The sequence below is a fragment of the Physeter macrocephalus genome, chromosome 11, assembly GCF_002837175.3.
Source record: "Physeter macrocephalus isolate SW-GA chromosome 11, ASM283717v5, whole genome shotgun sequence".
Classification (NCBI taxonomy): domain Eukaryota; kingdom Metazoa; phylum Chordata; class Mammalia; order Artiodactyla; family Physeteridae; genus Physeter; species Physeter macrocephalus.
This window is the reverse complement of record NC_041224.1, coordinates 38,729,396-38,754,043: the sequence shown is the minus strand read 5'-3', so window position 1 is coordinate 38,754,043 and position 24,648 is coordinate 38,729,396. Positions and strand designations below refer to the sequence as shown.

The following is a 24,648-nucleotide window of genomic DNA, read 5'->3' as shown; positions in this document are numbered from 1 at the left end:
CTTTCATCACTTTAAGTATATCATGCCACTCCCTTCTGGCTTGTAGAGTTTCTGCTGAGAAATCAGCTGTTAACCTCATGGGAGTTCCCTTGTATGTTATTTGTCATTGTTCCCTTGCTGCCTTCAATAATTTTTCTTTCTCTTTGATTTTTGCCAAATTGATTACTATGTGTCTCGGTGTGTTTCTCCTTGAGTTTATCCTGTATGGGACTCTCTGCACTTTCTGGACTTGTGTGGCTATTTCCTTTCCCATGTTAGGGAAGTTTTCTACTATAATCTCTTTAAATATTTTCTCTGGTCCTTTCTCTCTCTCTTCTCCTTCTGCGACCCCTTTAATGTGAATGTTGTTGCGTTTAATGTTGTCCCAGAGGTCTCTTAGGCTGTCTTCATTTCTTTTCATTCTTTTTTCTTTATTCTGTTCCTCAGTAGTGAATTCTACCATTTTGTCTTCCTGGTCACTTATCTGTTCTCCTGCCTCAGTTATTCTGCTATTGATTCCTTCTAGTGTAGTTTTCATTTCAGTTATTGTATTGTTCATCTCTGTTTGTTTGTTCTTTAATTCTTCTAGGTCTTTGTTAAACATTTCTTGCATCTTCTCGATTGTAGTTCTTCTTGTTTCTGCTCTCTGCCCTCTGGTGGATGAGTCTATCTAAGAGGCTTGTGCAAGTTCCCTGATGGGAGGGACTGGTGGTCGGTAGAGCTGACAGTTGCTCTGGTGAGCAGAGCTCAGTAAAACTTTAATCCGCTTGACTGCTGATGGGTGGGGCTGGGTTCCCTCCCTGTTGGTTGTTTGGCCTGAGGCAATCCAACACTGGAGCCTACCTGGGCTCTTTGGTGGGGCTAATGGCGGACTCTGGGAGGGCTCACGCCAAGGAGTACTTCCTAGAACTTCTGCTGCCAATGTCCTTGTCCCCACGGTGAGCCACAGCCACCCCCCGCCTCTGCAGGAGATCCTCCAACACTAGCAGGTAGGTCTGGTTCAGTCTCTTATGGGGTCACTGCTCCTTCCCCTGGGTCCCAGTGTGCACACACTACTTTGTGTGTGCCCTCCAAGAGTGGAGTCTCTGGTTCCCCCAGTCCTGTCAAAGTCCTGCAGTCAAATCCCACTAGCCTTCAAAGTCTGATTCTCTAGGAATTCCTCCTCCCATTGCTGGACCCCCAAGTTGGGAAGCCTGACGTGGGACTCAGAACCTTCACTCCAGTGGGTGGACTTCTGTGGTATAAGTGTTCTCCAGTCTGTGAGTCACAGACTGTGAGTCAGTTATGGGATTTGATTTTACTGTGATTGCACCCCTCCTACCGTCTCACTGTGGCTTTTCTTTTGTCTTTGGATGTGGGGTATCATTTTTGGTGAGTTTCAGTGTCTTCCTGTTGATGATTGTCCAGCAGTTAGTTGTCATTCTGGTGTTCTTGCAAGAGGGAGTGAAAGCGCGTCCTTCTACTCCTCCATCTTGTTTCAGGGCCTCCATGATGAAACTTTTTAAAAAGACCTTTTGGGAGGTCTGAGTTCTTCTGCCAGCGCTCAGTAGGTGTTCTGCAAGGGTTGTTCCACATGTAGATGTATTTCTGATGTATTTGTGGGGAGGAAGGTGATCTCCACATCTTACTCTTCCGCCATCTTGAAGCTCCTCCTCCATTATATTTTCAAGTTGGTTATTTTTGTCATATAGGAAGGCTTAGGAACATAGGCTCAAATTTCCAAATCGTTCTATTTGAAGCTGACTTCTGGTTCCAGAAGTCTCTGAAGTAATTTTAAAGTTATTTCCTTCAAAATTTTAAGTTCTATAAAATGAAATTTTGGAAAACTTAATTTCACAGGAAACTTGCATCTTTGATAACATGTTTTCAAAGTGAGGTAGCTAAGACTAGGTTTTTAAAGGCTGCTGTGTTTTGGATGGGCTGAGTAGTTTCACCAATTTCCAGCAGATGTCAGTGTTTTATAAATTTATTAGTCTGAGGTGGAGGTTTTGTCTCCAGTCTCCCACATTTATATATTCTTTAGTCATTTAATTAGCATACCGGGGATTATTTGAACTGGAAGAGATTTTGGAGATCATCTAAGTCTGTCCTTTGATTTTGCAGAAGAAAGAACAGGTGTAGTAGATGGGAAATGACCTGTCCAAGGTCACACAGTCACACAGAGTGAGGCCAAAACTCAGGTGTTCCTGTTTCTGAAACACCCTCTCTCTGAAAGACTGGTAAAAGATAGTCACCAAAACCACAGAGAAGAAAATATGTAGAGTCCAGTATAGAAGCTGTATTTGGGAGAAAGGGAAGCAGATGCTCTTCCATTTGTTTGGGTAGGTAAATATTAAAAAATTTTTATGAACAAGATGTTAGATTCTTAGATTATAATAATAATTGGGTGAAATGAACAGAAAACAGTTGGCTTTTGTTACTTGAATGTAGAATTATTGGATATGAAAGTGACCTTTGATAGAATGTCCTGTTCTTCGTACTGTAGATATAACATCAGAACTTGTATACGGCCAATGGAATAACTCCCTGCCCACTCTCTGCACAGCCTATTTGGTTATGTTTAAGAGAAATGATATAAATCATTCAGTACCACCTGTGTCAGAAAATATTATCCAAGAATCTATAATCTTTTCCAGTAAATACAACAAGTAATAGAAAAATGTTTTTTTATTCTGTCTTATGAGAATTCAGGGTAAAGAAACCAGGGTAACACTTAAGGGCAGCTTTAGACAAACTTATGAAGTGGGCAAAGTGACAGTTTCAAAGAAATAGCCTTCCTTTAATCAGCTGACTCTTCCCTATCAGTATCTGCTTATAGAAAAAATATGGGCCATTTAATCTTCATCACAGAGGTGGAAGCTTCCAGGGTACATATGCTAAGCACCTACCCCTCTGACATCAGTGCTTACTGGATTTTGGTGGAGTGAGAGCCCACGTGGATTGGTGTGAAGGTGAAGGAAGTACCCATGGGCTGAGTCTTAAAGATGGGGTGGGACTTCCATGAAGTACAGAGACTGGAAACATGGGACAAGCCTGTGAAGGCTAGAAAGTGAATCTATCAGGACACATGGTGAAAAGGTGATTATGTTTAGAGTTTAAGGTCAATGAAACGAAGGTAAGATTGAGGGTAGATTTGGGCTGGTTTGGCTTTAGACTTTTTTTTTTTTTTTAATTTTATTGGAGTATAGTTGATTTACAATGTTGTGTTAGTTTCAGGTGTACAGCAAAGTGATTCAGTTATACGTATACATATAGTCATTCTTTTTTAGATTCTTTTCTCATATAGGACATCACAGAATATTGAGTAGAGTTTCCTGTGCCATACAGTAGGTCTTCGTTTGATTATCTGTCAGATATAGTAGTGTGTGTGTTCATTCCAAGCTTCTGATTTATCCCTTCCCCTCCAACGTTTCCCCTGTGGTAACCATAAGTGTGTTTTTGATATCTGTAAGTCTGTTTCTGTTTTGTAAATAAATTCATTTGTATCATTAAAAAAAATTAGATATCACATATGAGAGATAATCATATGATATTTGTCTTTCTCTATCTGACTTACTTCACTTAGTATGATAATCTCTAGGTCTATCCATGTTGCTGCAGATGGCATTATTTCATTCTTTTTCATGGCCGAGTAATATTCCATTGTATATAAGTACTACACCTTCTTTATGCATTCATCTGTCAATGGACACTTAGGTTGCTTCCATGTCTTGGCTAGTATAAATAGTGCTGCAATGAACATTGGGTGCATTTATCTCTTCGGATTATGGTTTCCTCCGGATACATGCCCAGGAGTGGGATTGCTGGATCATATGGTAGTTCTATTTTTAGTTTTTTAAGGAACCTCCATACTGTTCTCCATAGTGGTTGTATCATGGTTTTAGACTTTTTGAGGTGGAAGTCACAGTATGTGATGCTTTTCTAAAGATTTATTGTTTTGAAATAATAAGTTGAAAAAAATAGTACAGAGAGGTCCTAAGTAGCCTTCACCCAGTTTCCCTCGATAATAACCTCTTACACAACTGTAGTATAAGGTCGAGAACGGGACATTGACTTTGTACCATCTACCGCCCTTATTCAGGTTTCAACTTCTACTCATTTATATGGATGTGTGTGCATATTTCTATGCAGTTTTGTCACATGTATAGATTTGTGTAACCACTACAACAATCAAAATACAGAACAGTTTCTTGACTACAAAGGAACGTATTTGTTTTACCCTTTCTAAAGATTTTTAAAAGCTTCGAAGGAAATCCAATTTTCTATTGGCTAGGGAGGGCTAGAACTGTGGTGTCCAGAGTCCTGGGTCTCGTTTGCAGCCCAGAGATCTGGCTGACAAGGGCCCTCTCAGGAGTCCCTTCTGACATATCGTTGGTAGTGTGTAGGAAGAGCGAGCAGTTTTGTAATAAATTTTATAAGGAATGAAACCGCTTAACTAGGAATATTCTATGTAGAGTTTTTTTAAGTGGCAGAAAAGATCTATTTGCTTTCTCCCCTGTAATCTTGAAGATACTGCCTACTTGTTCTCTGTGATTTCCCCACCTGCCAGTGGAGTTCTGATTTTCCTGAAGACTCAGCCTGGCTCTCTGAAGCAGCTGATCTTTCCTTTGTTTTCCTCTTAACCATCTTTACGTGTATAAGTTCAGTAGTGTTAAGTATATTCACATTTTTGTAAAACAGATCTCCAGAACCTTTTCATCTTGCAAAACTGAAACTGTGTCCATTAAACAATCCCCCTTTCCCCCTCCCACCTGCCCCTGGTAACCCCCGTTCTACTTTCTGTTTCTATGAATTTGACTATTTTAGATACCTCATATAAGTGGAATCATTTAGCATTTGCTTTTTGGTGACTGGCTTAATTTATTGATTGATTGTGTCACACAGATACACAGGGAATCGTCCTTAAAATTCTCAGAATCACTAAGCTTTGAATCTAAAGAGATCTGGGAAATTGAAGGTTTCCATCTATCCATTTTACAAATGAGAAAAATCAGACAACCAGAGGTTGCCTGAGGTTAGTGAAAAATCATAGGAAGTTCTATAATTTCTTCTCAGTCTTGTTGAACTTTTTAAGGTCCATCTGATTATGAACAATAGTGAAAGTATCCCAAACTCAGAGGCAAAGTAAACATTTAGAAAATGCCATTTGGATAAAGCTGCTGCTGCTGTTGATCTATTTTCTGCAAAGCATTTTTGCATATCTGCAATAAAGACAGTTTAATTCTTTTTTTCCAATAAGATTTATTTGGTTGATATCTGCGAAGATAGGATAAGCTGAAATATAGTTTTGTTTTGTTTTCTTTTCTTTTTTAACCTATGGTAGATGCTCCAAAGAAGGGCTTTGCAAACTTTTTCTGTAAAGGGCCATATAGTAAATATTTGGGGCTTTATGTACCAAACAATGTCTGTTGCAACCATTCAGCTCTGCTTTTTTAGTGTGAAAGCAGAGCATGGCTGTGTTGCATTGAAACTTTATTTACAAAAGTAGGCAGCAGGCCAGATTTGGCGCATAGGTCATAGTTTTCCAGCCCCTATAGTAAAGTATTGGGACCTTCACTTTCACTTTTTTGGTCTTTAGCGTCTAACTTGCTCCCTGTTATAGGAGGCAGTTGTAGTTGTTTATGGTGATGGTGATGATTTAGAAAATAATGTGAATCAAATTATCATTTCCTACTGACGTAATTTTAGAGTTATTTCCTATATATCTTGCTAGCCTTCTGATAGAATAAAAAGCACTTAAGGAAATAACTAACTTTTTTTTAAAAAATAAATTTATTTATTAATTTTTGGCTGCATTGGGTCTTCATTGCTGCGTGCGGGCTTTCATTAGTTGCGGCGAGCGGGGGCTACTCTTCGTTGCGGTACGTGGGCTTCTCATTGCGGTGGCTTCTCTTGTTGCGGAGCATGGGCTCTAGGCGCACGGGCTTCAGTAGTTGCAGCATGCGGACTCAGTAGTTGTGGCAGATGGGCTCTAGAGCGCGGGCTCGGTAGTTGTGGCACACAGGCTTAGTTGCTCCGCAGCATGTGGGATCTTCCTGGACCGGGGCTCGAACCCATGTCCCCTGCATTGGCAGGCAGATTCCTAACCACTGCACCACCAGGGAAGTCCCAACAGCTTCTTTTCAAAGGATCTGTGTAAAGGGAAAGGCCATTTGTAACAGGCGGGATCCTTTCCATGACATCTATTTCAGAGACTTCGTGTTTCAGAGAGTCCTCGTGGCCCCCTGCTCTGCTCAGGGGTTGGGCACTCACTTGTGGTTATCTCTGGCCTGCACACAGTTGGCAATAGAGAGCCTACCCACCATTACAGGTGGTTTGGGCTAATTGGAAATCTACGCACCGTAACTCTGTTGGAGTATTAGTGCTGGGACTGTTTTGATTAGTCAACAAGAACTAACTTTCAGAGTTCACAGAAAGAGAATAAGTATTATTCATACCCTAAGTATAATAACAGCTAACACTTATTGAACATTTACTAGAGCTTTTACATACCTGCCTTTATTTATTTATTTAGTCACTCTATCAAAGTAGGTAGTAGTATTATTTCCGTCTTAAGGAGAAGAAACTGAGACTTAAGAGAGAGTAAGTAACTTGATTAATGTTTCTTAGCTAATAAGTGGTAGTTAGGGGATTCAAACCCAGGCAGTCTCTCTAGAAGCCGGCACACTCAATCGCTGTGCTATATAGACTCCAAGGCTCTTGTCCTTGAAACACTAGAAGGCTCATGTTTTAAAAGGGTTTAGCAGAATTTGGTTATATAGGCACATGGTAAAAAATGCAAACTGTCCAAAGGATAGAGTGAAAGTGTAAAGTATCCTTCCCACCCAAGTAAGTTTTCCTGTTCCCTGATTCCTTTCTCCAGAGCCAACCACTGTTACTGGTTTTTTTTCGGATCCTTCCTAAGATATTCTTATAGGGGTTTACCAATATTTATAATAGGTAAAAGGGTGATCGGTCTTTATAATCTATCTTAGCTCAAATTCTGTCCTGTTGTCCTCGATATTTTTCAGGGCTCTCTGGGTTAGGAGGAGGAGGATGTTGGTAAGATACTCAGCAGCTAAGTCACCAAATACTATTCATGTTTCTTATTTCTTTGCTCTCAGCTTTACCTAGAAGGATCTAAATTCCTATCATCTCCTACTTCCTTCGTTTAAACACAGTCAGTGTTTGCAGGATTTACAAGCTTGAACTTGGAAACACTTAGATTTTAAATATAAGACACACAGAGATTGTCTTATGTTCTGAATACCTCATTAGCTGATTAGTGGAGTGACCTGTCATACCTGGGGATCCTAGGGGAACGGATGCCTCACATGGTGTTGGGTGCTTGTTCCAGTGCTCTTGTGACAAATACAGTCCCTGTATTTTGACATGAATGTTAGGACCTGTGCTAAAAGAAAGGATCTTATAATAACAACACAGAAATATCAATCATATGATAATCGTGTCTTTAATAGATGGTTTTTACTATAGTGTGTTTGATTCTATATGGAGATTCCCAAGTGGGCAGAATACATTGTGACCAAACATAGCAGAAAGAGTGGAGGTGCATTTACAATGAGATTTTTAAAAATAGCTGTGTGCATTAGGTGGGTTCATTGAGTACTCTTTACGAGCATTATGGATTTGCAGGGAAATACATTTTTTGAAAACCCAATTTTTATATATAATCAGAACTTGAGTATATTTTATGATTATGAGCACATAAATGGTTTTGTTTACTAGCTTGTATGCTCTCTACTGTTTTACTATGAAGCGTGTGTTGACTTAAAACAAAATGCACAATGTGAGAGTTGCGAGTTAAGTTGTATTTGGAGCAAAATGAGGACTGCAGCCCAGGAGACAGCATCTCAGATAGCTCTTAGAAACTGCTCCGAGGAGGCGAGGGAGGAGCCAGGACATATAGGAATTTTGCAACAAAGGGCAGATAGTCGGGAATGTCAAAAGATTATTATTGTTAAACAAAGAAAACCAGATATCTCAAGTTAAGGAAATTAGCGCTTTTCTATGTATGGGAAGATGCAAGAGTCTGGGCTCACTGAAATAATTCCTTTGATTTGCACCTCAGCTGTCTGGGGGCTGTATCCTGTATTTTCACATCCTGAGTTTCCTCAGGGCTCACCGCAGGGAGTGGCTGGAGTCTGATGGCTGCTAGATGGCGGGTATTCTTTTCAGCCCTGAGTTTTCTCAGGGCTCACCAGCTCACGCTGGAGGGCTGCAGTCATTGGTGACTGTGACATCCTTTGTTTATTGATATGGCAGGAAATAGTCCATTTATAAATTTTCCATTTATCAAGTTATTCAAGGGGGTTGTGCTTCAATCTGTTCTTTCCGAGGCAGGCATTAATGAGTTCAAAGCATATGGTATTGATTTTTGAGAGTTATACCATAAGAGCTATTAAGAATTATTGATTCTGTATTTTATTTTAGGGTTTCAGCTTCTTCATGTTTGAGCAGCCTGTTTAATGGAAGCGCCCATGTCTCTACATGGCCTAAGGAGTATGCATGCAGCAATTGATTAAGTTGACATTTGGTATTAATAGCTTAGAGACTCTTTACAGCATAATATGCTTATCCATTTTAGGTGAAGGCAATTTTGACTGATGTTTCATAGCTAATAAGTGGTAGTGCTGGGATTCAGACCCAGGTAGCCTGTCTCCAAGTCTGCACATGCCACCCCTCTGCTCCACTGTCTCTAAGGCGCTTACCCTGGTCATGTTTCCTCTGTGCCTTTGCCTAAGGCCACTTGTACCTTTTGGCAGTAGGAGAACTGTGTGCTGTCAAATCGTGATCCACCCGGGCAGCCGGCCCTCAGCTTCATTTCTTATAAGCTGAATGCCTTTAAGGAGCAGTTTGACCTCTCTGAGCACTGTGTATGTTTCTTCACCTGTGAAGTTTCAGGGGAGAGTAGTAATCCTTGCCCTCCTGCCTCACCAGGTAGATGTACTGAGCAGCTGATTTAATTCAGCCTTCTATCCCTGGGGCATAGAATAGTGCCTGACAAATTGTAGACACTTAACAAGTGTTAGCTTCTCTGCCTTCTTCTCCTCTTCCAGAAGCTGGATTTTGGATGAGAGTTAGATGCTGCGTAGGATGGTCTGAACAGGTAACTTCTTTTTTTTTTATCATGCAAGGATATTTTATTGAAGTGCTCTCTTCTTGCATTTTTGCATTAAGCTCAATTAATACTTTTATAGATTATTGCTCCTGCCCTGCCTTCATACAATCCATTTGTTCTTTTTTTTTAACATCTTTATTGGAGTATAATTGCTTTACAGTGTTGTGTCAGTTTCTGCTGTACAACAAGGTGAATCAGCTACATGTATACATTTATCCCCATATCCCCTCCCTCTTGCACCTCCCTCCTGCCCTCCCTATCCCACCCCTCTAGGTGGTCACAAAGCACCAAGCTGATCTCCCTGTGCTATGCAGCAGCTTCCCACTAGCTATCTGTTTTACATTTGATAATGTATATATGTCAACGCTACTCTCTCATTTCGTCCCAGCTTCCCCTTCCCCTCCTGTGTCCTCAAGTCCGTCCTCTACGTCTGCATCTTTACTCTTGCCCTGCCACTAGGTTCATCAGTACCATTTTTCTGGATTCCATATACATGCGTTAGCGTGTGGTATTTGTTTTTCTCTTTCTGACTACTTCACTCTGTATGACAGACTTCAGGTCCATCTACCTCACTACAAATAACTCATTTCTTTCAAAAAATTTCATTTCTTTTTATGATTGAGTAATATTCCATTGTATATATGTGCCACATCTTCCTTATCCATTCATCTGTCGATGGACATTTAGGTTGCTTCCACGTCCTGGCTATTGTAAATAGTGCTGCAATGAACATTGTGGTACATGTATCTTTTTGGATTATACTTTTCTCAGTGTGTATGCCTAGTAGTGAGATTGGTAACTTATTATTATTTTTTAATAAATTTACTTATTTTATTTATTTTTTGGTGCACTGGGTCTTCGTTGCTACACGCGGGCTTTCTCTAGTTGCGGTGAGCGGGGGCTACTCTTTTTTGTGGTGCGCGGGCTTCTCATTGCGGTGGCTTCTCTTGTTGCGGAGCATGAGCTCTAGGCGCACGGGCTTCAGTAGTTGCAGCACGCGGGCTCAGTAGTTGTGGCTCTCGGGCTCTAGAGCGCAGGATCAGTAGTTGTGGCGCACGGGCTTAGTTGCTCCACGGCATGTGGAATCTTCCCAGACCAGGGCTCGAACCTGTGTCCCCTGCACTGGCAGGCGGATTCTTAACCTCTGCGCCACCAGGGAAGCCCCGGGATTCTAGAATATAGTCAGGGAACTAAGATAAATACGATCATGAGACATCTCATTCTGTCTTTTACTTTCATTCTTCCCTTCATAGTAAATAGAACTGAGCTCAGCATCTCTCTGGGGAAACACAACACCTCTGCTCCCAGAGGTACGGGAAAGGATTCCTCCTACTTAATGGACCATGGGCACCTCGCAGTGTAGGATGAGAGCTGGTCACACTGAACTGCATGGGCAGGGAGGACTAGATGGAAGTTTCACTGAGGTTTGTTAGGACTGTTATGATTAGACAAATGAATAAAAAGATTAGAAGGACCTTACAGGCATGGAAAATAGCGTCACAAGAGCAAAAGCGGGAAGTTGTGGGGTGGGCTTGTGGGACAACAAGTCCATCCATTTAACTAGGATCTCCCAAGTGTAACTAACGGGAGGTAAAGTTGGAGAGGGGACTGGGGTGAGAGTGTAGTGGGCTCTGCATACCCAGTTTGATGTTATCTTTAAGAGATCGTTACCGACTAAAAGTTTTGGGGCATGGGGAGTCATGATGAAGGCTGCGTTTTAGGATGGATTGGGACCGGCAGTGCCTGGAGGTGGGGTGAGTAGTTGGACTTCTGGGAGAAATGGCACCTTCAGAATCACGAGTGGAGCTGAGGACTCTGCCAATAGTGCAGAGAGGTGCCTGGAGAAGGAGGCCCTGAGTCATGAAGTTCCTGAGGAGGACTTTGTGGGAGACATGGCCATGACACCTGACTTAGAACGAAGAGAAAGGAGAAAGAAATAGAAGGCTCTGCACAGGACATGTTGAAAGTAGGGTTAGAAAGCTCTGTTTAACTGCTGGGCTCTCACACTGACTGTTTTTAGCCTTCTCTTTAGTATTAGGGCAAAGATAATCCACTGGCTGAGCTGATTATATGCTTCTGCAAAACCCAGGATGGGGAGTCTGAATTCAGAGCATCCTAAGAGGTGTCTGTGGCCCAGCTGCTGCCTCCTTGGCCAGAGTTAAAAAGGATGTTTTGTGAAGGTGAAATGAATCCTCAGTTGCCTAGCACAGACTTTCAGTCCCAAGAATAAATAAAGGCCTTTGTAGAATCCTCTTTCCTCATTTTTTTTGGTCAGTGAAGATTCTGCAGCTCAGCGTCTGTCCCCATTTCCCCACTTAAAGTATCCTTGCCCTGCTGATTCCCTTGTTGCTGAATCTAATGATATTGTCTTGTCCTTACCTTACTCCCTGGTTGGGGAGCTAAGATCCCACGTGCCTCATGGCCAAAAAACCAAAAAAACATAAAACAGAAGCAGTATTGTAACAAATTCAATAAAGACTTTAAAAATGGTCCACATAAAGAAAATAATTTTTAAAAAAATATATATATATACTCATCTTTCAGGTTGGTCTAGAATTCTATTAAAATTCAAGCATGGAGGATGACTTGGAAAAAATTATGGTCCTCAAGGAAATTTTCGATCTGGTAGGGCAGCCAGAGACATATACAAACAGCTGTAGTACAAGGTAGACTTCCGGGAGAGCTATAATCAGAGTACAGAGAGGAGCAGGATTAATTCTAACGCGAGGGATTTGAGAACATTGTTTTCTTAGCTTTCTGTTTCCTTCCTTCATTCTCATCTGCCAACTGCCCACAGGTGAACGCTCTGAAATTCTACCTTCTTTTTCTCGTGTGTTGACTGATGGAAATTTTCCTGGCTGTCCTTTTGTTACCTTTGCCTTAAAAAAAAAATTATGGTAAATGACACATAACGTGAGATCCACCCTCTTAACAGATTTTAAAATATATGGTACCGGCTTGTTAATGTTGTACAGTAGATTTAACTCTTCATTTACTTCTTCCCCCGGCCCCTGGCAACCACCATTTTACTTTCTGCTTGTATGAGTTTGGCTCCTTTAGATACCTTCTGTAAGTGGAATCATGCAGTATTTGTCCTTCTGCAACTGGCTTAGTTTGCTTCACCTAATGTCCTCAAGGTACTTCTACGTTGGTAGCGTATGGCAGATTTTCCTTTTTTTTCATGGTTGAATAATACTGCATTGTATGTACCACATTTTGTTTATCCAGTTATCTGTTGATGGACATTTAGGTTATTAACACCTCTTGGCGATTGTGAATAATGCTGTAGTGAACATGGGAGTACGAGGATCTCTTCAATACCCTGACTTCAGTTCTTTTGGGTAAATACTCAGAGGTGGGATGGCTGGATCATATGGTAGATCTAGTTTTAATTTTCTGAGGAATCTCCATACTGTTTTCTACGGCAGCTGCATCTTTTTATATCCCCAGCAGCAATGCGCAAATGTTCCAATTTCTCCACATCCTCGCCAACATTTATTATCTTCTGTTTTTTAAAAGTATGGCTGTCTTAACAGGTGTGAGGTGATGTCTCCTGGAGGTGTTAACTTGCATTTCTCTGATGATTTAGTGATGTTGAGCATCTTTTCATATACCTTTTGGTCATTTGTTGGTCTTCTTTGCAGAAATGTCTATTCAAGTCTTTCATCCATTTTTTTAATTGGGTTATTTGTTTTGGGGTTGTAGGGGCCTCTTTGCCTTTAACTCCCAAATCTTCATGCCCCTACCTGACGAACTCCACACGTCTCTGCTACTCCTCAGCCTGATTCTTCTGGCCTCTTCCCCCCTCATCACTCTGCTCCTGCCATCCTTCCCTTGGTTTCTGAAATACGCTCAGATCCAACTCTGGCACATTCTCAGAAACCTAGGTCAAGTCAAAGTTGCCCATGGATCCTTCCCTGACCACCCAGCCATGTCGCTCTCCCTCTGCTGAAGTCTCTAGGACTCCTTGTCCCTAACGCTTTTTGGGCAGTTGGCAGGCACTGCTGCCTTGCATTGGAGTGGATGTTACACGTGTGCATTTTTTATGTTAACTGAACTCCGTCTCCTGAAGGGCAGGGATGTATCTGTGTATCCCCCAGAGGACTTTACAAAGCACCTTTGCCACACTGTAAAGAGGCAAGAGACCTAGGAAAAGATGTGTGCGTGTGTGTGCTGGGTATAATGACGGAGCTGAACCTTAAGGCCAAGAGTGCTCTGGCAACAGCAGGAGGACTTGGAGGAAGCAAAGTCAAGTGCCCAAGCCACCATTATTCCCGAGAGAGAAGAGCAGAGCAGGGACAGTGAGGAAAGATGAAAGTCAGTGACCAGGGCCTCTTAGCAAGTTGGGATTGGAGTAGGCGAGCAGGTTTCCACAAGAAGGTCAGGACTGTAATCTGAGGCGTCCTCTGCCAGATTTTTGCAGGCAAGGGATTACGGGTGTGTGCTGGGAGCCGGAGAGAAGCTGAGTTCACCTCACAGTTCTGCAGGGAGTCATAAAAGCTGCTGACAGTGGGGGCCAGCCTAGCTGGCAGTCTGAATACCTCTTCTCTGAACACACTGTTCCAGAGAATTCATGGCTTCCAACCCTGGTATGTCCTTGCCAGCAATGCTGCATGAGTGGTTAGCCCTTGCGAAGCTGTAGGTCACCCAGAAGCCCCTAGGACAGCCCTCAAAAGGCCAAGGCTCAGTACAGGAAGGCTACAGGCAGACTGCTGCATTGCGTAAGCGATGTGGCTCTTGAGTAGTACTGGTGCGTCATGCTCCCTGCCAGGGGCTGGAGGACCATTCCCTGGACCTCACAAAATCCATGGACATCCTCTTGACCTTTACAGCATTCATCACACCTTTCACTGTGGTCAGCTTTTTATAACTTTCAAGACCCTGCCTTCTACCTTGAGCCCCAGCAGCCTGCTCTGCCCTGATGATGCCATGGCCAGTTCTGGTCCCTGTGTTCCCTGGGAGAGTTCCAGCCAGAGGACCAATTATGGGACCCCATCTTGTACCTTTGGAATGTTCCTGAGTGGGTTGAAGGTTGCTCTCACGTGAATCCAGGGAAGCAGGACAACCTGGCCTTCCCTCTCCAGGAAGAGGGGAAATGAAGAGGGTAAGCTTGGTCCTCTTAACAGCTAACCCTCCTTGTGCTCATCCACTTTGAGAAGAGCTCTGTCTTTTCTGGCTTCTTTCTCACCCTCTCCCACTCCTCCAGTTGTCAGTGTCCTGGGACAGTATGTAGGGTCAGCTGTATGCTTAAAGAAAGAAAATTAGAGAAAAAGGAATTCTTAGGCCCTATCCCTGGAGATCTCTTTAACTAGGTGTGGACGGGGCCTGGGAATCTGGCATGTTTGTACAGGTATACATGAAAGAACGGCTAGGGGATGGATGTCGGACTTACTAGTTGCTGAGTAATTTTTACTTCTTTCTTTGTCCAACTCTTTACTTTTAGGATTTTTCTAGAGTGATCATGTATTTCTTTAAAAATCAGAGAAAAAAAATAGATGTCATTAAAAAACAAAAACCAGGGCTTCCTGGGTGGCGCAGTGGTTGAGAGTCCGCCTGTCGATGCAGGGGACACGGGTTCGTGCCCCGGTCCGGGAAGATCCCACATGCCGCGGAGCAGCTGGGCCCGTGAGCCATGGCCGCTGAGCCTGCGCGTCCGGAGCCTGTCCTCCTCAACGGGAGAGGCCACAACAGTGAGAGGCCCACGTACTGCAAAAACAAAACAAAACAAACAAACAAACGAACAAAAAACAAAAACCAGATCTGGAAGCGATCAGTCTTTTCCAGACACCATTAACCTTCGTAAATTTATTCCTCATTTCTGCAGGGGGACTTGATCTCATCTTCATGCCGGGTCTTGGGTTTGACAAACACGGCAACCGTTTGGGGCGGGGCAGGGGCTACTACGATGCCTACCTGAAGCGCTGTCTGCAGTCCCAGGATGTGAGGCCCTACACCCTGGCCTTGGCTTTCAAAGAGCAGATTTGCCTTCAGGTCCCCGTGGATGAAAATGACATGAAGGTAGATGAAGTGCTTTATGAAGACTCCTCAGCATCGTAAATCCTGATGACCACAGCCAAATAATAAAGGTTTTGTGCCAGAGAAAAGCCAAACGTGTATTTTCCCGTGTCAGAAATTAGTGGAAATTGCACAATAACGTGAATATGGGCTGTAGTGTTTTCAGTGTAATTGTTAGATACCGAACATGAAACCATTAAAAAATATCAATAGCAGTGTGTGTAATAGAACATTAATTAAAACGGAGGCTATCACCGTATGATTTTCAGCTTAACTTTCTGGTATTAATGTCCCAGGTTGATCTTTCTGTTTTACAGTTTAAGTTAAATATTTATGAGGTATGCTCCAACTTAAGAGTGTTAGGGGGAAAATAAACTCATCTGAAGCGGACACTTTCATTAAGTCCTGTCACGGGCCTGGGTCAGTCTGGCACGCATATGGAGATTCAGCAATTATTAAATGATTTATTGGTGTTTGCTTTGTGTACAAAGTTCTCCAAGAATATTATACCCTTTCATCATGGCTTCACTTACTCAACCTGAAATTTTATGTCTGACAGTTTGTAGCTTTTGATGGTTAAAGGACTGAAACCTTTTATGATTTAAATATTTTAGTTTCGGCCGATTTGTTTCCACCTCTGCTGTTCTGTGTGTCAGTCACTTATGAGTTTAAGATCTGATATCCTGTAAGTTAGAAATTATTTCTGTTTATGGGTGGTATCTGCTTTGGAAATGAAATTTGGGCTGAAGGTTGGCAGATGCCATCACGGCCAGGGAACGGGAATTTTGTGGGGGGAAGATTTGGTTATAACTAGAGACCCAGTGGGCTTCCTGGGTCCTGCTCTCTCAGTCACACCCCACATCCTACCTCTCACCAGGTTCTGTTGATTCTGCTTCCGAAACCCTCTTATATCTGTTCCCTTCTCTCCTCGTCCTGTCGTGCCTTTTGTCCAGACTCTCAGCATCTCTAAGCTGAACTGGGCAAGAGCCTCAGCTGTGGCTTCCTTGCCTTCAGTCTGGTCCTCTTCGTTTTATTTCTCAGACTACAGTCAAAGTGATCTTATCAAACATAAACCTGATCATGAAGCACCCCTACTTGTCTCTTTCTAGCCTCTCCTCTCCCCGAATTCTTCTTCTGTACAACTTATGCAAACGTTCACATAGCTCCCTAAACACTGCCAGCTTCTTCTGCCCTTTGTGCCTTGTAAGTGTGCTTCTCCTCTGGCTGCAGTGCTCTTTCCTCTTTTGTTCATTTGGAAGACTCCTGTGTATCCTTCAAGACTCAGCTCCAATGTCACCTCTTCTGTGAAGTCTTCCTGTGTTGCTTCACTTGTTTAAGCGGCCCTGGTCATTGTCCTCCTTATCACATTGTCCTACATGTCAAATATTAATGGTCATGTCTACCCCCTCACCAGACTGTGAGTGCCAAAGAACAGGGATAATCTTTATACTTCCCACTCTCGGTAGACACACACACAAATGGTGGGTGTTAGAGAATTTTTAAAAAAATCTAAGGTACTAGAATTTATTAGATTGCTAATTGTAATTTATATTGACATAAAATTATTTAGCTTAGAAATTAATACTTGTTAGTTTGGAGGAAAGACTTTACTTCTTAGGCATTGTTTTCGACTCTAGAAACATACTTTCTAGTTTGTGAAGAAACAATTTATTTAATGACCTGTGTCTCTCCTCCTCTGATACTCTCATCCACATGAACAAATCGGTTTTCTAGAACTGGCCAGCATAAGCGCTACATGTGGCCGTTGAACTCTGGATGTGTGGCCAGTCTGAATGGAGAAGTGCTGATTCAGATTCTGACTATCTAGTATGACAATGAGAATTTTTTTTGAATGAGTTAGTTGAATACATTCAGATGTGTTTCATTTGAAACACGCATCCCTGTTCATAATACCAATGATTTGGTGTTTTATGCACAGAAGTAAAAACACTTAAAAAATGTCAATTGGGCTAAAATCAAACGTTCACAATATAGTATATACAGTGAGAAATGGGAGGGAGACAGAATTTCTACAAGCTGTGAAACCGCATTACTGTACTGGTGGGAAATCTTAAGGGTTACTTCAACCATAAGGTTAAGGTGAAAGTTAACATAGCTGACATGGCTGTTGGTCTGAAGTGGCTAAACAGTAAAATTCCTGGACGGCTGCAGGTCTGGAAACTTTAGAACTTTAACACGTTAGAACTTAATCTGTGTTGTTTTTCTGGCAAAGGAGAGCATTGAAAAGCCCCTCCCCGGCTCCTCAAGTGCAAACAGAACACAGAATCAACTGGCCAGAAGACCCAGGTACTGAGATTCAGGAAAGCCCAAGGGCTGCAGGGTCCCTCGCCCGGAAAGAGGACCTTTCCCTAGTGACCATTAATGGGCAGTGGTCATTGCGCAGAGGGTATAGGAAAGGGGAAAAAGCCCTGACGGTGCAGGTGATGGTGACACAAGCAGAGGCTGAGAACAGGCCTCGAACTCAGGAAGAGAGCCAACATGAAAGAAGAATGATGATGGTCTTAGGTGAGGGGACAGTCCAGGCAGAAGAGAAATAGCAACTAGATCTGAACAGAACAATCCTTAGTATTGGGGAATTGGAAATATATGTATGTCTATAATTGCTGCCTATTCTATAGAACTGTGCTTAATTTAACCAGAAAGTAAACCATTAACTTTAGTTCATCTACCAGATATCAGTAAGAACAGTACACTAATTACAGAATTCTTCTAAGTAAGAGATTGATAACTGTGTCTTATGTCTAGGCGTGGGAGACATGGTGCAGAAGCTTATTGGTTTCTGGTCCCAGTTCTTTTTTTTTTTTTTTTTCCTTTCAGAGATCATTGAAATTCAGTTAATCACATTGCATTTAGTCGTAAGTTAACATGCTTATTTCCTCCACTTGCCTGTCACCTCCTCAAAGGAGGATTTTCTGCCAGGTTCATGGTTTACTCCAGTACCTATCACAGTCCCTAGCACAAAATAAATGGCCAATAAATCCTTGATGAAGGGATGAACCAATGTGTTTGTTGCCCTGAGTGCGTGGTGACCTTGCTGGTTTTTACGTTGGTTGCTATTTGCTCCTGAGATTCTTTCAGCATCATCTCAGGGTTGGATTATTCTAGAACACATTTTCTATTACTGCAGTTGCAATTCCTTCCTTGGCCAGTCCATATGTGTGTGTTGCTTTATCTGTGCTGTTTGGCTTTGTTAATACATTTCTTCTTTGCATCTTTGTGGTCATCTTTCCTCCTATGTCCAGGCAGTCTTAGGCCTCCTGCCCTTTAAGGGTGATCTCTAATCCCTGCAAGCCCCTGCCCCAAATATATGTTTATTTATGTGCTTAAAAATAAGTGGAGAGATGTTCAAAATGGCGGAGGACTGAAATGTGGAGATCACCTTCCTCCTCATAAATACAACAAAAATACATCTACATGCGGAACAACTACAGAACAACTACTGAACGCTAGAAGAAGACATCAGACTTCCCCAAAGGCAAGAAAATCCCCACATACCTGGGTAAGCAAAAGAAAAAAGAAAAAACAGAGCCAAAAGAATAGGGACGGGGCCTGCACCAGTGGGAGGGAGCTGCGAAGGAGGAAGAGTTTCCACACACTAGGAAGCCCCTTCGCTGGTGGGGACGGGGGTGGCGGCGGGGGACGGCGTGGGGGTAGGCTTCAGAGCCACGGAGGAGAGCGCAGCAACAGGGGTGCAGAGGGCAAAGCGGAGAGATTCCCGCACGGAGGATCGGTGCCGACCAGCACTCACCAGCCCGAGAGGCTTGTCTGCTCAGCCGCCGGGACAGGTGGGGCTGGGAGCTGAGGCTCCGGCTTCGATGGATCCCAGGGAGAGGACTGGGGTTGGCTGCATGAACGCAGCCTGAAAGGGGCTAGTGCGACACAGCTAGCTGGGAGGGAGTCCGGGAAAAAGTTTGGAACTGCCAGAGAGGCAAAAGACCTTTGTTTTGGCGTGCATGAGGAGAGGGGATTCCTTCCCAGTGTGCCCACAGAAGGCAGAGCACCACCTAAGCAAGCTCCAGAACGGGCGCATAGCACAGGGAGATCAGCTCGGTGCTTTGTGACCACCTAGAGGGGTGGGATAGGGAGGGTGGGAGGGAGACGCAAGAGGGAGGAGACATGGGGGTATATGTATACGTAGAGCTGATTCACTTTGTTATACCGCAGAAACTAACACACCATTGTAAAGCAATTATACTCCAATAAAGATGTTAAAAAAATAAGTGGCAAATTTCTTTTTAAATAATAATTATCTTATGTATGTTAGGAAACATACACATAAAAGCAAAAGATGAGGTCACTGAAACAGTTATATCTATAATTTATAGTATAATGTACTCAATTTCTATAAAGGAGAGCAATGTGATGGACTTTTTTTGGAAATTTACTATTTTTGAAAACCTTATTTTAACCCCTTTTGAATGATTCAAAAGTCTGGTTCTAATTTCAGTTTATTTTAGTATTTGGTTTTAAGGGCTTCTATATCTGAAAAAGATACCTTCCAGAAATAAGCAGATCCACATGGAAGCAGTACTGCCCTTACACTAAAATTTGCAGTTCTGTCAGTTTTGCAGATTTTTTAGAAAGCTGAAATTGGGCGAGTAAGTATCCATGTTCTTGAGGTGGATTATTCTTGCATATTAATCAGAAGATGCTGCACATTTACTTTGTTAGTAAATGGGTTTAAAACTTATTGAAACTCCTTGAAAGATTTTAAACTGAGAAACATTCTGCTTCCCAGTTTTTTAGTTGTGCAGATATGAAAGTGTTTATAGGTGTCAAGCATAGTTTATCGCAACATGATCATATAATGATGAAAATATTTCCAAATAACCGTTTTCAGTGTGCTCTCTCCATATCGTGTTTCTTTCTGAAAAAAGTTCCTTTCTGTGTCTTAGATGATATATGACTTTTATCCTGAAGATTCAAATGAAATGTATTTGGTGTGGAGGTGTGGAACGTGGGGAGATATTTGCTTAGGTAGCAATTTACTGGTGGCCATTTATAATCATAGAAAAGTCAAAAAGTTTTGAACACTCAACATTTGTGGAAAAAAAATACGTGCAAAACTCATCTTTTTTTTTTTTTAATATTTATTTATTTATTTGGTTGCACCAGGTCTTAGTCCAAGCAGGCAGCCTCCTTAGTTGTTGCGTCTGGGCTCCTTAGTTGCGGCTTCTGGGCTCCTTAGTTGCGGCTCTCCAGCTCCTTAGTTGTGGCATGTGAACTCTTAGTTACAGCACGCATGTGGGATCTAGTTCCCTGACCAGGGATCGAGCCCAGGCCCCCTGCAGTGGAAGTGCAGAGTCTTAACCACTGGACCGCCAGGGAAGTCCCAGCAGTGCCTTCTACGTGGTATCCAATAGTATATCTTGACAAAAAAGATGTGCCCAGATATTTTTACCCCTAAATTGATTTATGAGTACTTCATCCATATTTCCATGGCAGGAAGAACAAGTGTTTTCTACATGGTATGCTACTTTTTGGGTTTTTACTATTAAGGAAGAAAAAAGACATAAACATTTAGGATTATATTTAGGGAACATTGTTTAAAATATATTAGTAATTCATGATATTAAATATTACTGAAAACATTATGGAGGTTTGTCTTCATCTTCTGGACCCATAGCTTCCGCTAACCACGATGGCTTCACACTTTTCAATATATATATGAAGAGTGAGGTTCATCATTACTATGATGAGCACAGATCCCTGCTACAAAATATCTTTGTGATCATTTCAAGTTTGGCGGCTCACTTCCTGGCAAACCTCATATGGCTTGTCATATGGCTGATGAATAGCTTTTACCCGTAGCAGAAGTGTATCAGCTATTGTTGCTCGCTTGTGTTTGCATTATTCAAATTATCTTTGTGCTACTGTTTCTTTGCAAGAATCTTTTTAAGCCACTTTTCCATTTTAAGAGGGTTGCTTTAGTAAAAACTACATAACACATAAATCCATGTGCCTGGAAATATTAAAATAACACAGTACGTCTCGGTATGCTGAAAGGAACGAAACGCTTCCTTTCACAGTATCCAACAGCTATTTTCTGACTTGCATACTAACTGGACATGGGGCCTTCTGATGTGCCGGCAGAGTGAGGAGCCGATGTCAGTCTGTGTTTTAAGCTTCAGCAAAACTTAATTCCTTGTCTTTTAAAGATAAAAAATAAATATAACTAGAGATTCGAATTTCTTCCCAAGTCCCAGTGGTTCACCTTGCCCACTCCCTGGGGTGTGTCACCCTGTTTGGAGACCACTGCTCTAAGAACTTGTCCTCCCAGCTGGATGGGTAGAGGGTTTGGTTCTCTGGTCCCTCCACTAAGAGGCGGCCTGACCTGCAGGGCACTGACTTCATCCTCCCCTCCTCTCCTTGGCTCTTGTTGACCACATGTATGTATCTGACCTCCCATGACCCTTTCATCTCGCTGGTCCCCTGTGTCCCAATACCGGTCTCCTTGTCTTCTGAGTGCTCTTTTGGGGCTGTTCTCTTGCCCACAGTGTTTGAGTACTAGGAGAAATAATTTCTCTAAGTTAGTCCTTGACAAACAGAGTGCTTTAAAGAACCCTGTCACCTAGGAAACAGCAGATGCCTTTCTTTCGGTTCTTTTCCTCTCAGACGTCGCCTGGCTGACCAGTATCCACTGTTTGGGTGCATCAAAGGACTTCTGAGCCTAGGTAAAAGACGAGGAGCACTTTTTAAGTCCCTCAATTCTCTTTGCATTTCATACCTCTGCCCACCCCCCAGTTGCAGCTGTTTTTCTTATATGTGTACTGTGAATATCCTACCTATACTTTTTTTTTTCACTTGATCAAGATTTATTTCAAGGCCTGAAAACACTGACTAATCAAAAGTGGCCCTACTGCAATTTTTTATAATATATAAATACTTAATATAAAACTTAAAAAATTGTAGACACTATTAACTAAGTCCTAAACCACACACTATAGGTTTTTCAAAAACAATAGTTATTTAACAAAATGTAAGGTGACAATATCAAAGAATTTTCACATTTAATGAGGATATAATCAGTCACAAGCTACTCAAAGAAACACAAATATTTTTTATACCTTCCATGTTTGTTTTTAACTTTGTTTCATAGAACCACTGATAATTGAGGCTTCTTTCAAGTATAGGATTTCTAACATTAAATTACATTTTCTAAGTATTTCTATAAAGAAGAAATGAAAAAGACACATACTACATTGTTTGCCATAAATTCATACACCAAAAAGTCAAAACAATCCAACTGAATTTATTCCTGCTTCCCCCATCTCCAACATTAGCTTTAGATGTTTTTCTAAATATTATATAAACAGTTTTGTTAAAATCAGTTCTCTCATTTATGCAGATTAGGGGAAAATGTTTTTATAATGAGTTATCTTTAAAATTACCTTCTAGATAGCACTCTTTAGCCTTAAATTACATTGTGCACACACAACTACAACAGTTTGCATTTGCTCAGGAAAATATAATTACATTTAAAACAAATAACTTTGTATTTCGTAGTTTAGTTGGCTCTTAAATAGTTTCCCTAGGGGGGAAACAAGTATTTTGTGTTGTTTAAGAAACTGGTATAGACGCGGCGGGGAGGAGATATGGGGACATGTGTATATGTGTAACTGATTCACTTTGTTATAGAGCAGGGACTAACACACCATCGTAGAGCAGTTATACTCCAATAAAGATGTTAAAAAAAAAGAAACTGGTATATATAAATGAACTGCTAGGTGTTCATTTAAACTTTGAGGAAACCTACAGATGAAGTTTTGGGTGTTTTTTCTAAAATGCAAGAGATATGCGCTTAATCACTCTTCACATAGTGAAGGGATGGGATGGCAGATACAGACGCAGATGAAACTCTGCCTTTTGTAAATGTAGAGTTGGATATTCTAAATGGAAAAACTGACACTGACAATTGTTTACAGAAAACAAAGGTTAAGAAAAATGTTGAAGAATATCTACTCTTTTTTTTTTTTTTTTTTTTTTTTTGTGGTACGCGGGCCTCCCTCTGCCGCGGCCTCTCCCGTTGCGGAGCACAGGCTCCGGACGCGCAGGCCCAGCGGCCACGGCCCACGGGCGCAGCCGCTCCGTGGCACGTGGGATCCTCCCAGACCGGGGCGCGAACCCGGTTCCCCGGCATCGGCAGGCGGACGCGCAGCCACTGCGCCACCAGGGAAGCCCAGAATATCTACTCTTAAAGAGAGAAGTGTTATACAACACAAAAATGAGACCTAGAGATTCGAAAAACACTCATTTTACTGTTTTAAAAGAAAAACCAAAAAATTAATAGGGAGAGAGTCTAGACCAATTAGAACTGAGGCAGCTGTAACAAAAATGGAACTCAGTACAATGATTTGAGCCCTTAAAGGAAATGACTAATTAAAATGAAATTTCACAAGTCTTTATGTCTATAATAATATGTAAATGCACAAAATATCAAAAATATGAAGTCTGGATTTTTCCCCTTAGGTTTGTAATAAACTGTCAAACCTCTGCTTAATATAGTTACTTTTATAGCAGAGCATGCTACACAGTACATGCATGCTAAAATTTTACCATGAGAATTATAGTTCTCATCTCAAACTAGTGACTTGCCTGTTACCCATATTTATATATATTTCATTTCCATTAAAAAACACTTAGACCTTTCGAGTGTGCATTTTAATCAGCATATTACATAAAAAAGAATCTTGATGTTTAAAGTGAACCTTTTTAGTACTGTAACATGATGGGTTTAATTGAACAGTTGGAACATAATATGGTAACTACATTGTACTGTTTAATTCACAGCTGTAGGAAAATGTTTGATTTTTAAAGTATAACCAAGATGAGACTGTAGAGTTATGAGCAGTAAAATATTAGAAAACAGTGAATGAATAAATAAGATGCTTTTCCTTCAGTGGCCATAAATTATTTTGCTTTTAGGAACCTGGAAGAAATTGTCTTCTTTGAGTTTGAAATGTTCTGGTGAACATTTGGTTTATGACTGAGAAATAATGTCTTTAGGATTGAAATGCAAAAAGTGTTTGTTATTTCCTCTCAAGAAAAGAGATAACGAGTACTATATTCTGAAGATCTGGGTTGGATACTTGTGGATGTTGATGCTGGAGAATAGATAGATCCTATAAGTCCTAAATCTTTGCTGTTCCTCAAATTTAACAAGAAGGTAGGTAGCCAATGCTACTCCCTGCAGTAATGCTTAATATTGATATAAGACCCAGTAGACAATGGAGATAGCGGTGTGGCGAGACACCTCCTCCACTCCATCCTCCACGCTTCCATGCGTTATCGTCGTAAAATATATAACTCTACTTATATCGCTTGCCTGCTTAACAGCTTTTGATGGTTCTCTGTTGCCCAAAGAATAAAATGTAACCCACTGGCTAGCATCTAGGACCCTTTCTAACTTGATTACAACCTCCCTTCATATCTCTCTCTCCCTCTTTCTCTCTCAGCACACACACACACACACACACACACACACACACACACACACACACACACACACACCTCAT

The 24,648-nt window shown here is 41.7% G+C and overlaps 1 protein-coding gene across 18 annotated transcripts in view; it reads left to right on the top strand.

Moving 5' to 3' along the window:
* MTHFS (methenyltetrahydrofolate synthetase) overlaps positions 1-24,648 on the top strand; it is a 324,398-nt gene that overhangs the window by 52,559 nt on the left and 247,191 nt on the right. Inside the window, exon 3 of one of the 18 annotated variants that reach the window (XM_024129636.3) lies at positions 14,922-18,665. The exons of the other annotated variants lie outside the window; for them this stretch is intronic. Within the exon in view, the coding sequence (XP_023985404.1) occupies positions 14,922-15,154 (233 nt within the window). The 3' untranslated portion in view covers positions 15,155-18,665. Of the gene's footprint in view, positions 1-14,921; positions 18,666-24,648 lie in introns of those variants that run through there. 18 annotated transcript variants of the gene reach the window in all.